We start from the raw sequence: 15,959 nt of genomic DNA on the forward strand, positions 1-15,959 counted from the left end.
AATGATGTGTGTTGTGAAAAGTGCTAATCGGGAAATGACTCGATAGTTTTTTCTCTCTTCTGAATCTAACAGCATCTGTGTTTCTCTGGCGAGTGATTTTGCCTCCACTGAGGTGCAGCTGTTTGAAAGTCAAAGTAATTTTCCAGGGTTTCTACCAGATAAAATGATAAATCACCCAAAAAGTAAAATTCTCTCATCATTTACTCTTCATGCCATCCCAGATGTGTGTGACTTTCTTTCTTCTGCAGAACACAAATGAAGATTTTTAGAAGAATATTTCAGCTCTGTTGGTCCATACAATGTAAGTGAATGGTGACCAGAAATTGGAAGCTCCAAAAGGAGATAAAGTTAGCATAAGAGTAATCCATATGACTTTAATCCATGTCTTCTGAAGTGATCCAGATGCTTTTGGGTGAGAACAGACCAAAATAAATCTCCCTTTTCACTGAACATCTTGGCAGCAGTCTCTTTAGCGATCTGGATTTCAAGCTCGATTACACTTCCTTGAGCTTGACACATATGATAAATAATGCTATAGATGAAATTACTCTGTTGTCACAGTGCAGGAAAACAAGTTTAAACTTTGTTCAATAAGATCACTTTAGAAGACATGGATTACTTTAATGCTAACTTTATCTCCTTTTGGAGCTTCAAAGTTCTGGTCACCATTCACTTACATTGTGTGGACCTACAGAGCTGAAATATTCTTCTAAAAATCTTCATTTGTGTTCCGCAGAAGAAAGTCATGCACATCTGGAAGGCATGAGGGTGAGTAAATGATGAGAGAATTTTACTTTAGGTTCAACTATGCCTTTAAGTGGGAGGGGAAATCATGTCACTCAATTTCACTCACATAAGCGGTTTCAGTCTGTGCATTGTTCGGTGACACAATGTTTTATGCTTTAGATTCTTTTGGAAATATTTACATTGGCGGAGAAAAAATTCGTGAATAAACAAAAAAAATGTCCCTAAAATGTAAATTACTCATTATCATTTGTTATAATCACATTCATAACTGTGCTGTTGTTCTGAATATCAGCACAGCTGTGATTACTGACGTTCAGAACAGCAGCAGTCTTGTGTGTATTATACTGACTAATTTAATATCTGCAGACATATTCTGTGACATTAAATCAATTACAACAGACAATTATTTTGACTCGTCACTCAGTTTGTGAAGAAAAAAAAATATTTTAATTGATACACTTATAATGGAAGTCTATGGGGACGTGTACACTGGCGGCCAAAAGTTTGGAATAATGTACAGATTTTACTCTTATGGAAAGAAATTGGTACTTTTATTCACCAAAGTGGCGTTCAGCTGATCACAATTTATAGTCAGGACATTAATAATGCGAAAATTACTATTACAATTTGAAAAAAAAAAAAAAAATTCAGTGTTCCCATCAAAACAATCCTCCACATGCAGCAATGACAGCTTTGCAGATGCTTGTTATTCTAGCAGTCAGTTTGTGCAGATACTCTGTGATATTTCACCCCACACTTCCTGTAGCACTTGACATAGATGTGACTGTCTTGTCGGACACTTCTCACACACCTTACAGTCTAACTGATCCCACAAAAGCTCAATGGGGTTCAGATCCATAACACTCTTTTCCAATTATCTGTTGTCCAATGTCTGTGTTTCTTTGCCCACTCGAACCTTTTCTTTTTGTTTTTCTGTTTCAAAAGTGTCTTTTTCTTTATAATTCTTCCCATAAGACCTCCTGAGTCTTCTCTTTACTGTTGTACATGAAACTGGTGTTGAGCGGGTAGAATTCAATGAAGCTGTCAGCGGAGGACATGTGAGGCGTCTATTTCTCAAACTAGAGACTCTGATGTTCTTATCCTCTTGTTTAGTTGTACATCTTCCACATCTCTTTCTGTTCTTGTTACAGTCAGTTGTTCTTTGTCTCTGAAGACTGTAGTTACACCTTTGTATGAAATCTGCAGTTTTTTGTTTTCTAGAGTTTTCTTTTTTGCCATTTTTGACCTAACATTGACCTTAACACATGCCAGTCTATTGCATACTGTGCCAACACAAACACAAAGACAATGTTCAGCTTCATTTAATGAATCAAATATCTTTCAACTGTGTTTGATATAATGGAAAGTGATTTTCTAGTATCAAATGATCAATTTATCATGATTACTCAAGGATAAGGTGTTGGACTGATGCTGCTGTCTAAATCTGATAAATTACTTTTTTCAAATAGTGATGATGTTTTTTACATCAGTAATGTTCTGACTATACTTTGCGATCAGTCGAATGCCACTTTGGTGAATTAAAGTACCAATTTCCTTCTGAAACAGCAAAATCTGTACATTATTCCAAACTTTTGGCCACCAGTGTATAAAGAACCACAAATAAATGCAACTATTACTGTTCTTTTACTATTATAACCATAACCCTGAACCAGTGTTTGCATGAGAGTGTTATAAAATCCCATAAAACCCTGACTGTGCAGAGATATATATTTCATATTTTTAACAATGTCATGACCAGCAAAAAACATAAAACTGGTTACGTTTGCTTGGTATCAGTGTAAGGGTACCAGAAAGTGAAGTGACATGACTATTTGTAAAAGTGCTGCTTGCATGGAACAAACTCCAGCCACAGGAATGACATCAGCAACACAACCAGAAGTTCATCTGTGCAAAAAAAAAAAAAAAAGTCCTACATCAATTTAGACACTTTACAGATCAAATAATAAAAGCATAGACTAAAAATCTAGAGTTCTGGCAAACTAGCCACAAGCTTGCCACAAATTTGCCACTCATTATTTTCACATGCAAATGAGGTTGTGATTTGCAGCAAATGTTTGTCAGAAGTTTACTCATCACCTGTAGTGGTGAACCAGCAGCAAACGTTTGGCAACAATGGACAAATTACCACAAAGTTCATTTGCATGTGGAAATGATCAGTGGCAAATTTGACACGGACTCTCCAGTTTTTAATGAAGCATTCATACAATCTTCACTGCTTTTAACCCCTCTGAAAAGCTGCTCCTATAGACTTCCATTGTAAATGTCTTTTCCTGTAACACATTTCCTTTTATTATCAATGTAATCGACAACACTGCCACAGACTCATCCACAGAAATGAAGTTGAAAATAATCACATTCATTATATCTTCTTGAAAACATGTCAAATGTAGTTTGTAGAAAAACAAGTTCAGGCGATCATGCATGGAGAAGATCAGATACATGTTCCGTTCACACTGCATACACAGAAGGAATAGTTCCGGAAGCTTTCAATTCTGATACTTAAAAGCCGCTGTAGAGATGCGATTGTCCATGACGTGATCCGATGGGATGAATTACAATCACGTGTTTGTAAATGTTGTCAGTCACAGCTGATCGATATTAAGTGTGAACAAATGAGAATCAAGGAAAGAAAAAGAAAAAGGTGTTACGCTCAAAGACATATTCAGTTGCAGCTCCTGAATGGATCAGGTGTTTGGACAGTTGGGCTGTTGTCTCTGTCGACATCCTCCTCACCGTCTGTAATGGAGCTCAGATGAATACGAGGTATGGTGGATGTTTGTTGAGGTGTGTAATGGAGGTCTGGTGCTGGAGTGCTCATCATCAGATGAAGGTGGAGTCGAGCGCGCTGCTGTCGTGAGTGTTGCGAGCTCGAGCCTCAAACAGCTGCTTGATCAGAGCAGATTTCTCCTGCTCCAGTTGAGTGATGCGCTCACTTTTCTCTGTAACTTCCTGTAAGAGAGGAAATCACAGTGATACCGATGGAATAATAGGGCCGAAAATATCAACATGCTAAATCAACCTCTTATAACGTTGTAACATTCTTATAGTTAATGAAAAACGAAATATTACCCAGTACATTCTGTCTTGAGCTAAACAAGTTTTTAATAACACGGTCAGAAAACAAAGTTACTTGATTTGAGCACAGATACAGCTTCTCAATATTCAATGGTCTGGAGTCATTTATCCAGTTGAGTTGGGCAGTATGGTGGTGTCATGAGTCTGACCTGTGTAAGGAGTCGGTTCTGCTCCTTCAGTATGTGGATGGCCTGAGGAGGTGCAGGAGGAGCGCTCCCGGAGCTGCTGGCAGACAATGAGCTCACAGATGGCAGCGCCTGCAGAACACCACAGATGCACTGAACATTCAGACAATACTCATTCTCAGAGACATGGTGTTTGATTATTAATGGCTGTCTGGACAAATAAATTCATCTGTTTTGTGCAGTGAGAATCTCTCATTCATTTCAGAAAAACATTGCTGCTAAAATAAATCAGAGCAAATTATCTTGAAATTCTCAAACAACACATTATTCTCACATATTTAGAACAACTGACACATATGATTGATCACATTATATAAAAATGAGTAAATGAGTTAACATAACTAACAGATTTAACTGAAAGAATGTTTCATACGAACCGTCCCAGAGAATGAAATCAAATCATTCAGACAGCGTGTCACTTCCTGTAGTTTAGGCAGAAGATGATGAATCTGACTCGAACAAGATTCGGTGAAAAAGTCCTGATGAAACAGAGTACATTTACATTTACATTTATGCATTTGGCAGACGCTTTTATCCAAAGCGACTTACAGTGCACTTATTACAGGGACAATCCCCCCGGAGCAACCTGGAGTTAAGTGCCTTGCTCAAGGGCCCAACAGTGGCATCTTGGTGGTGCTGAGGCTTGAACCACCTGACCTTCTGGTCAGTAACCCTGAGCCTCAACCACCACTGCCCCATTGGTACACTTGAAGAGTACCAATGGATGATCATTAAAATAATGATATTATAATGAATATATTAGTGTCATTTAATATGTTGATGAGTTGAGGCTGAACTTCTGAGTGTTTTTTCAAATTGACTAAAACCATCAAATACAAGTAAAATGACAGTAACGTGCAAACATCATCGTACAGAGTGGACGTACAGTCGATTGATGACTTTGGCCAACTTGTCTCTGTGTCTCAGTGACATTGTGGATCTGGGTCTGGTACCATTCTCTGGCTCGCTCAAACACGTCCAGCCCAGCCAGAAGAGAATCTTTCTCCTGTTCCAGCTCCTTCATCTGCTTTAACTGACAGGACAACAGGAAATACGCAGCATTAAAAAAGGAAACATGTACCAATAAAATAGGAAACTTGCAGCATTACAACAGCAAATGGTCAGCATTACAACAGGAAATGCACAAAATTACAATTGGATTAGATTGATGTTTATTTTAAAGTGTCATTTGAATTAAGAAATATTTGGGGTTTCATTTTTCCATATCAAAATCGACAAGTAGACGTGAAGGGTGTTCTGATAAAATCACTGTTAATGCAAGCCATTAATTGCGTCAGTAGAAGAAAATGATTAATAATACTTACATTCTTTATCATTTAATGGAGCATAAATCCATACCTTGACAAGAACCTCATTTTCCATAAATACAAAATGAGCAGGTCACTGTCACAGAAATATGCCTGACATTCAATGATGCACAAAGAATGCAACTCCATATTTCTATTCTTCTAATTCCATTTACAGTACCAACATCTTATGAATGTTTGTTTATATCGCTGGTGCCAGTCAACAAAAGTGCCTAGCCGGGTTTCAATCGCTGTTGTGCTGACAGGACACGTTGTAACGCTGCATTACAATGTGCCCCAATTAGATCAAACTATGTGCAAATCTTCCAGAAAGACTGAATGAATAAGAATGAATGTGAATATAGTGATAGAATAGTTTCTTTTGCCGTAAGACCCGTCAAGCAGTCCAATGCTCAACAGTCAGATCTGGCCGGAAGATGATGATGGCAGGAAAGAGGATCTAACCTCTATAGCAGGACGACACCTAAACTGGTGGTGATGGGGGGTTGAATACAAGTGCTGGGCCAGTGAGTTTTGAAGAACACCTGATGCAGGTTATGAAGAAGAGGCTGGATTATGACTGGATGAAATGTCTGAAATGAACGGATGAAGTATTTCACTTCAATGCAGTCACATCTGTCATTTACATAATTCCCTTTTATGCGTGTGTGTGTGTGTGTGCGCGTGATCAATCCATGCATTATTTCGGTCAATCCTGTGGCTTTGTTGTCTATTCATTGTCAAGTGTCAAAATGATTGCTATATTAAATATGACAAAGTTACTAAATGTCTTTTATTGACATCATATATTGGTTTATCCTTATTTTAATGAGATCAATTGTTAGAAGGGATTTCTAAAGTGTCATATTACAATGTGCCCCTCTCCTGTTACAACGTGTCCTGTTGATGGGGTACATTGTAACATTTCACTTTATTATTATTTTCTTTTTTCTCCAGGTAGATGGCGAAAAAAAGTACATGCTATAATCATGAAGCTAAATGACATATTTGTCTCAGACATTAATGTGAAAAAAATAAAACTATTTTGAACTCCAAGTACATTTACACAAACGTAAGAAAAGCAAAAACTGTTAGTATGTGCTCCGTTCTCCCCTCCTCTGCACATGCATAAAGTTTATGATGGTGTTTTAAAAGTGGATCTTGTTTTCAGTTTCCTGTTCTTGGCTGACAGAAGTGGAAACAGACGTGGTCTTCTACTGTTGTAGCCTATCCGCTGACCCATATCTGCATGATTTTATACATTACACTGCTGCCACAGGATTGGCTGAATGGATAATCTCATGAATAATAGATGTACAGGTGCACCTAATAAAGTGAGTGTATATACTGTATACTGTCTATATACAACTGCATTATATCAGTCTGTCTACCATCCTGCGGTGGAGATATCGGCATCACCATTAAAAAGGCCATATCGGTCGATATGTACAAACAACATTTATTTTATATATGAATGAAAACATCATTAAAAAATATTATAAATATAGACAAGTGCCTGAAGAAGCTCAGTTCATTCATCATACAGCATTCTAATGAAATATTGTTACAAACACAACACTACTTTTCAGAGAGACGAACTGCAGTTTCAACTCTTTTTAAATGGGTGAAACAAATCGGGAAATAAGGGGGCTGGGTGGGGGGTTTGATGCTTTGTTCTGGTGTCAGGCGCTGTGAGAATTTGTGTAGAGGGCCTTCAAAAGGGAAAATCCTCTTTGTATAGAGAGAGAGAGACGGGTGAATGCAGATACAGTTAAAGTCACAGACAGACAACATCACGACAAAACTAACAAACTGTAACAAGATCTATTACAAGACAACATCAGGAGAGTAACCCAGATAATGACTGACGACCCCATCACGGATTTCACAGACATAGAAGTTAATATCACAGTTACTCCATAAACTAAACAACCATCACAGACAAGATGTCAATAAAAAAATCCATCTGCATGTGAAATCAACAGAACTCGGATCTCTGTCTGTCTGTCTGTCTGGTGTCTCACTCACCCAGATGTAGAAGCTCAAGGCTCTACTGGAGAACAGGCTGCTGCTCAAAGGGATGAAGACTGTGGTGTACGCGGCGCACAAAGACTCACCGGCGTACGGGCCCCGGGGTCCGACACGATTGTCCACCATGAGGGGGAGGGGGGAGAGGGAGAGAGAGGCAGAGCTGCCGGAGACCAGCAGACAAACCAGAGAATCACAGAAAGAGAGAGAGAAGAGAGACAGGGCAATGTAAACGCAGGGAGGAGCGACAGGCAGCGGGAGAAAGACATCACGAGGGGTTGAGGGGGCTGGTTTGTTACAGAATATTCTGTTTTTTTAAACTACATTAAACACATCAGTAATATTAAGATACTCATATTCGTACCCTTCAGTCCTCTGAGATTACGGCTTTCTTATCTGTAATATCATTTTCAAATCTAACCGAAAACAGACCCTTTTCTGTCCATGTCTATCTGCTGACTGCCTCTTTTTTCCCCATGTATGTCATTGAATTTAACAACTGCATGATGTACTCTTCTTGTAAAGTGACCTTGAGTATTGGAAAGTCACTATATCAATTAAACATTACTTTAATGAAATTCTGCTTTTGCGCTTCATAAAAGTTTGTCATGGAAACACCAGATCTGCTAAAGGAAACTAATGAAGCTCCTGATACTCAACCCTGTTCCTGGAGGTCGCCCAACACTACATATTTTGGATATTTCCCTAATCAAACACATCTGATTCAACTTCTATCCAAAAGGAAAACATAAGAGAGTCATCTTAAGGAGGCAGTGGTATGAAAAGTGTCATATTACAAAGTTTCACTAGCATCAGAATAGTATACAAAACAGATTAAAGTGCAACAAGGAAATATATATATATATTTTAGTGACTGGTTAAGTGCTCATGGAAAGATGTGTTAAGATGTCTTCCTAGAGCTTCTCTGGTCTGATGAAATGAAGATTGAACTTTTTGGCCTCAATTCCAAGCCTCATGTCTGGAGTAAACAGCCACCGCTCCTCACCTGCTCAATATCATCCGAGCAGTGAAGCGTGATGGTGGTAGCATCATGCTGTGGGGTGTTTTTCAGCAGCAGGGACTGGGGGACCACGGTTGCTCTGATACCAAAATTTTGGCTTCGGTACGATACCAGCCCTGGTACCTCGGTATCGATGCTAAATCGATACTATAATCAATAAATAAAAAGTCAGATTTTTTTTATGCAATTACACAGAAAACGACTTCACAGATACAAATGTATCCATGATTTGTGTTTTCTGTTTTAATAATGTTTTCATCAAATGATGTTTAATGAAATTGATATATACAGCTTTCATCAAATAAAATGCTGCACAAAGGAGACTTTATGAAAGACAGTATTAACGAAAACATTAATGAAAAATAAAAAATCTGGTAACCTGTGCCACAAGGCTGCTATGGCTGAATCACATGCTGATAAAACACACTTGCTTTTGTTATATTGCCAACAGATAATAATTATATTTATTTATTTATTAATAATTATAATAAATTGTGTGCGAGTTTGAACGTGCGTATGCATATGTGTGTGAAGCAGATGATAGAGCAGAGCGGCACCTCTTGTTCATTCTGTAGCATGTAACACATGTAACTGTATAATATGTCATTAAATTACATCCTTCTGCTCTATAATGAGGTAAATAAATATCCAGAGGTTTTTTATTTTATTTCATAATCGTCATTGATTTAATCTCAAAACTGTCACATCTCATATCATTTTGCTAGTGACAGCACATGTATGCATAGGTAATATGGCACCGAAATTAGCAACAAGATGATATAGTACCATTTTAATTTGTTTGGTATCGCAATACCTTGTTAGTACCGGTAAACCGCCCAACCCCATGGAGGACTGGTCAGGGTTGATGGAAAGCTGAACACAGCAAAATACAGAGATATCCTTAATGAAGACCTGGTCCAGAGCACTCAGGACCTCAGACTGGGCTGAAGGTTCACCTTCAAACAGGACAATGACACTAATCACACATCCAAGACAACTCAAGAGTGGCTTAGGGAAAACTTTGTGAATGTCATTGAGTAACCCAGCCAGAGCCCAGACTTGAGCCCAGACTTGAACCCAATCGAACATCTCTGGAGAGACCTGATGACCGATGGTCCCCATCCAACCTGACAGAGCCTGAGAGGATCTGCAGAGAAGAATGGCAGAAAATCCCCAATCCCCAAATCCTGGTGTGTAAAGCTTGTCGCATCATACCCAAAAAGACTTAAGGCTGTAATCGCTGCCAAAGGTGCTTCAACTAAGTACTGAATTAAGGGTCTGAATACTTATTTCAATGTGATAATTAATTTTTTCTTTTTAAAAGGTACATTAAGTAAGATTCAGAAACATTAATAAACATTATTAATGACACCTGTGGCCGTTAAGTGAACTGCAGCAGCTATCTGTTGTTCACACTCGTGCACACACTCCATACAGACGCAAAGAGACTGAACGTGAAACTTCATGCCGACAGATGAGGGAGCATAATTAAAATGACACAGTTATGATTTTTTTACTACAAACTTTGAGACGGTATATTATATTTGACTCTCCAGTGCTGGAACAGGGTTCAAACAAAGTGTGGATATACATCTGACTATACGAGACTGTAGTTTGAAGTGATCACTTTTCTTTGCATGATGCACTAGACTGTACATTATTAATATGTTGACACAATTCAGTATTGATGTGATTCAATCACAACTGTCACTTTGATATATCGATGCACTATTGTTTTATAATAATAGATTGTATATATTTTCTGTATAACCAAGTTACGTTACAGTAATGAATGGGTCTTTTTGCATAATCTTGAACATTGTCTTGAATTCATTTCACGTGTTATTGTAGTTTACCTTGCTGAATAATCACGGCTTTCAGGAGCACGCATAAACGTCACATCCTTTGGATTTTCCCGGCAAATGCGACCCACTCCCGTCGCATGAAAATCAGTCTACAGGCTTTAAGAGGCAAACAAGGAAGTCTGGGAAGGGCTCATTTTTAAGTTGCGTAACAAGCCGTTCACACATTGGCAAAAAAGTGTGAATATTACATGAGATTCGTTACATACTGCACGTTTAATACATTTGCAAAGTTATCAAAACTCTATCTGTCATTATGGGGTATCCAGTGTAGATTGATGTGGGAAAAGAAATAAATAAATAATTTAAAGCATTTTTGCATAAAGCTGCAACATTACAAAATGTGAAAAATGAAGGGGTCTGAATACTTTCTGAATGCACTGTAAATATATGATATGTGAAGCAGAAATTCAGTTCAGTTTATTCCTTCAGCAGCTGTCTTAGAAACCACATCGCAGCTTTAGTGACTTACTATAAAACTAATTTCAGGGAAGTACAACACAAAGCATACTACGAGAAATTCACACTAAATAATTTTAACTTGAAAATATCAAAAAGTTTGGTAGATTTACACAGGTGTATATCACAGTCTGTGAAAAGGTCATTTGAAATTCCCTGGTGTGAACCTTAATGGAGATAAAAATATATGTTTTGTGATATTTTTAAACTGTTGTATGTGGATGTTTATATTTTGTGAAATTGCTTTGACCAACATGTGGTTCAATCCGTTACACACACGTTGTAAATATGATATATATATTAGGGCTGTAGAGTTAATAACGCACAATTAATTATACAAAAAATAACGCATTAAGAAAAATAATAATAAAGATTAAGAAATGATACGGACAAAATTGAAATGCGGGACACTACTTATGACTTGCGGGACACGGGACAAAGCTTCCAATTTCGGGACTGTCCCACATCACCCTACCGTACGACCTGCGTCAGACATGCTTGTGTCACGTCTCGGGTGTGTTGCATCATAAAAATAAAATGTTTAGTTCACTGTTTCAAGTTAAATATAGTTTAATACTCAATCTTTAAACACATCTTGAGATCCCTTAAAGATCGCATTGGAACCCTTAGTAACGCATGTCTGTGTTGTGGGTTGTTTTCTTCACTGTATAAACTGTGTGTTGCTCATACAGCTGAAATTTCACATACTGCCCTCTGGAGTATACAGGTGGTACTACAAGCATGCGATTAAATTAGGTAATTTTTTTAAAGCGTTATTTTTTGTACAATTGATCGCGCGTTATTAACGTGTTAACTCGACAGCCCTAAAATGATGATGAGACCAAGATAATCTTATTTGGTTCAGATGGTGTCAAGCGTGTGTGGCGGCAACCAGGTGAGGAGTACAAAGACAAGTGTGTCTTGCCTATAGTCAAGCATGGTGGTGGGAGTGTCATGGTCTGGGGCTGGATGAGTGCTGCCGGCACTGGGTAGCTACAGTTCATTGAGGGAACCATGAATGCCAACATGTACTGTGACATACTGAAGAAGAGCATGATCCCCTCCCTTCAGAGACTGGGCCGCAGGGCAGTATTCCAGCATGATAACGACCCCAAACACACCTCCAAGATGACCACTGCCTTGCTAAAGAAGCTGAGAGTGAAGGTGATGGACTGTCCAAGCATGTCTCCTGACCTAAACCCTATTGAGCATCTGTGGAGCATCCTCAAACAGAAGGTGGAGGAGCACAAGGTTTCTAACATCCACCAGCTCCATGATGTCGTCGAGGAGGAGTGGAAGAGGACTCCAGTGGCAACCTGTGAAGCTCTGGTGAACTCATGAAGCAGTGCTATATATATATACCAATATTAGGGCTGGGCGATATGGGCAAAATTGTTATCATGATAATCTTTTTCATATTGTTCAATATCGATATTTATCACAATATACATTTACACACTGCACTTTCTTTTTTTTTTTATTACAAAGTTGACGGAAGAAAACATTTTTTCTAATCAGTCAAAATAGTCTCTACAAAACTGCACAGGGGGTCCAGAGACGGCCAAAGCAGTGGGGTCTGTGGGATCTTTCACCAATTTTACCGTCTTTTACCGAAAATGAATGTTAAAAGATCAAATTTAAAAAAACATTTGTATATTTTCATACATTGAAATGACACTCTCATTAAATGAGAGATTAGTCTACCAACTAGTAATTTTAGTCTTTCCTTATCCATTCCAGACATCTCATTAATTTTCACTAAATTAGAACAGAAATCAATTTGTTTATTGGATTTGTTTATTATTAAAGGCTCGTAACATGCTGATTAATAAAGATACATTTAGAAAACGTTTTTAAAAAAATATAAAAAACATTTGTATATTTTCATTAAAGTGAGAGATTAGTCTACCAACTAGTAATTTTAGTCTTATCCATTCAAGACCTCTGATTTTCACTAAATTAGAACAGAAATGGATTTGTTTATTATTAAAGGCTCGTAACATGCTGATTAATAAAGATACATTTAGAAAACGTTTTGGTCTAAAAGGTGCTTTGAAACCACGTTAACTCATGCAGCGCTTCATGTCTACACACATGCAGGGAAAAGAGGCGACGCGTGCTGAGCGGGACAAGGCAGAAATGATGCATGTTTGGTGCTAGAGAACAATATTCAAGATTACAGCGCAGAAAGATCAGAGCTGTTGTCCACATCACTGTTGTTCTGTCGCGCTCTTCACTAGAGACGATGAGAGGACGCAACCGATGTCATGAAGTCTTGCGGTGCGGATGGAATCAATCCGGTGTCCGACATAACCTAATTGTTAGCAAGGCAGCTAGCATTAGCAAGTTCATCCAGTCTGACCCTACATTACAACTGGGGCGTTGTGAGCGGATTTCGTCTGCCGCATATATACGTGTGTGTGTATATATATATATATATATATATAAAATCCCATTCTAACAAATACAGTAGCAGGAAGAGTTAAGAGCCTCACTGTACACCTTTACTGAGAAGATGATAGATCATTCATGTCATATTCACTGGTGTCAATATAGTAACATTATTTCTTTACCATTCTATAATCCACTCCATTTGTGATGGTGTGGCGTCTCTGTTCATCTCGGCTCCTCCCGTGCCGTCGCGATCTCATGAACCCTGATGCAGTTTCACTCTGTGACCGAGGCAGACAGACACTCTCAACTTGCCAAAAATAGAAAAAGAAAGAGACAGAATATGAGATATTTTATTATAACTACTGAATTAAAAAAAGAAAGCCATTAAATTAGTAGCCTACTAAACTTAAACTGCAACAAAATGAAGTAGGTGGGTTTCTATAGCTCAACTAGTAGATCATGGTGCTAACAATGCCAAAATCACGAGTTTGATTCCCAGGGAACACACAAACTGATACAACGTATACCTTGAATGCACTGTAAGTCACTTTGGATAAAAGCACCTGAAAAATGCATAAATTAAATGAAGTAAATTTCAATCAGAATAAAAACTCTGCTCCTTCAGCAGTTTGTTATGTGGCCACATGAGGGTGCTCCACCTTGCTGGCTTTTGCTATCACTCAGAATAGTGAACAGCCATTTTCCTGGTGTACTGAAGATACGCTCTACAACTCTGGGTAAAACACTCGCCTTACAATGTGAACATTTTACACATGGCTCTTTAGGAACAAAGGTGCAAATAATAAGAGGACTTAAAAGCTTTTGAGGCTTTAGGGGACCATCATCCACTGGCACTTGAGCCAGTTTACACCATCCACACTTTTCTGATGAGCCTACTTCATTGGTTTTGGGAAACAAAGGACACTTTCCAAATGAAAATGACAAATGGTGCTTTTCAAAGCAAAACTAATGCAGAATTAATGAGACTTGTCTCTCTTCAGAACAAAAATGGGCATTTCCCAATCAGTGGCTTTTTTCAAACTGGGATGGGTGTTTTTTTAACCACTTTACAGGATTTGCCTACTATGCTGAAATCCCCTACTATCACTGAATAGTTGAAAAAGACTCATGCTGGTTTAGAAACGACCACAGACTGGTCAAGACGGATTATTGTTCTGCAGAGACCAATACTTCAAATTAACAGGCTACTTCATACAAATTAATGATGCAACATAATTACTTTCATTATTAGTAAAACAATAATACTTTTAAAATAAATAAAAAGTTTATATACAAGTAGTATATTTATTATTAGTAATAATATACTCATGCGATTATCTAAACAGCCAATCCAGTGGCAGCAGTGCAATGCAAAAAATCATGCAGATATGTGTCAGGAGCTTCAGTTAATGTTCACATCAACCATCAGAATGTGGAAATGTGGCATGATTGTTGGTGCCAGATGGGCTGGTTTGAACCTTGTTATTTTGTTCATTGCTCTGAAACGTGCAGAGATGACAATAAACCAAAGACTTTGTTCGCCCAGTAGTCCTTGAAGAAAAGCAGTGTGCGCTAGCCATGGTAGATTACCGCTTTCATGTTCGTTCAGTGTACTGCTGATGCGACCGCTTGGCAGAGACTTCTACTGGGACTTAAAGCCATTGTTTTACAGAGCCTACAATTTCTGAAACTCTTAAAATAATTTTACAAAACATGGGGAAGACTTCTAGAAGGGAGACATGTGGGATGTAGAAGATTTAGTACACATTAAACAGACTGAACCTCTGTCCTTCACCCTTGCTAAGATCCATTGTTATCCAGAAACACCTAGTCAGGTTTGCCTGGTGAGGTCATAATGAAGACAAGCACTAACAAGCTCTTACATGCAGTTGTGCCCTTACCAACACATTGAGAAAATTACTTAAATGTCTGAAACACATTCCTTTTTCAGGTTTATTCTCATTCACTAACAGTATGTCAAAGTATTTTAGCTATTAATTTAACATACTGTACAAAACTAATATAATGCAGTATGTAACCTCTATGATATTGCAGCAATTATAAAGATATGAAATGAGATTATTAAGCCAAATGTTATCAACTACTACATGCCAACTGAATAAAATAAGGCAAAAGTAAACATTTAACATAGTGTTTAGTGAGAGATATAATTTATTCAAACAGCAAAAGTGGTTATGTATATGTATTACAGTTGTAATAATAATAATAATATCTCAATATGTTAAATAACCATAATGTTAATTAAGTAAATTGTAGCATTTGTTGAAATTATATTTTGTGATTTCTCATACCTTTTTTTAAATAACATCCATGCACACACACTTTTGGCCTCTAGCGGGTGAGACAGGGCAGGTTAGTACAGTACAGCACCGTGAACATGAGTGTTACCCACTAGAACAGTTTATTTTGAACAAGAGGGGCCAACGTTTACGGAATTTAACGTGGGAATACAATACTGAACTGATGCGGATTGATAGAAGGGAGAGCCTGTGTGTGCGCGCAATGGTGCGATGAACTGGTCGGTGGAAAAAAAATCATAATGTTAGTGAAAAATCAAAAGAAAATAGCAATGTATGTAATTGTAACTATATAAGATATTATTAATAAAACATGGTGTAAAGCTTCTCACAGGAAGGAGGACAGGAAACAGGTCTTCAGCACAAGGTAAGCTTTTAATTCTCTTTGGTTTTACAGTATTTCTACCACACCCACAATATAATGCCAAACACTGAGTTTGCTTGTCGTCTCCCCCTGACTGGAGGCTCTGTGTCTGCTTTTATGCCGCTCTCCTCGTGCTCACTGGAATTAGAGACAGGTGTTAGGCATCATTTAGCTCAGG

The 15,959-nt window shown here is 38.0% G+C and overlaps 1 protein-coding gene across 2 annotated transcripts in view; it reads right to left on the bottom strand.

Moving 5' to 3' along the window:
* Nucleotides 1–738: 738 nt before the first annotated feature.
* The window catches only part of sapcd2 (suppressor APC domain containing 2), a 37,864-nt gene continuing 22,643 nt past the window's right edge, over nt 739–15,959 (bottom strand). The window contains exons 2-7 of one of the 2 annotated variants that reach the window (XR_007969258.1): nt 13,279–13,406; nt 4,915–5,061; nt 4,406–4,507; nt 3,993–4,100; nt 3,502–3,717; nt 739–2,652 (exon numbers count right to left, since the gene is read on the bottom strand). Coding sequence is in view for 1 of the 2 variants with exons in the window: in XM_052113093.1 (XP_051969053.1) it covers nt 3,589–3,717; nt 3,993–4,100; nt 4,406–4,507; nt 4,915–5,061; nt 13,279–13,406 (614 nt within the window). In the remaining variant the exon portion in view is untranslated. Of the gene's footprint in view, nt 3,718–3,992; nt 4,101–4,405; nt 4,508–4,914; nt 5,062–13,278; nt 13,407–15,959 lie in introns of both variants that reach the window. The other variant, XM_052113093.1, reaches the window with a different exon arrangement.

Source organism: Xyrauchen texanus, chromosome 3 (genome assembly GCF_025860055.1).
Source record: "Xyrauchen texanus isolate HMW12.3.18 chromosome 3, RBS_HiC_50CHRs, whole genome shotgun sequence".
In the NCBI taxonomy this organism is placed as follows: Eukaryota; Metazoa; Chordata; class Actinopteri; order Cypriniformes; family Catostomidae; genus Xyrauchen; species Xyrauchen texanus.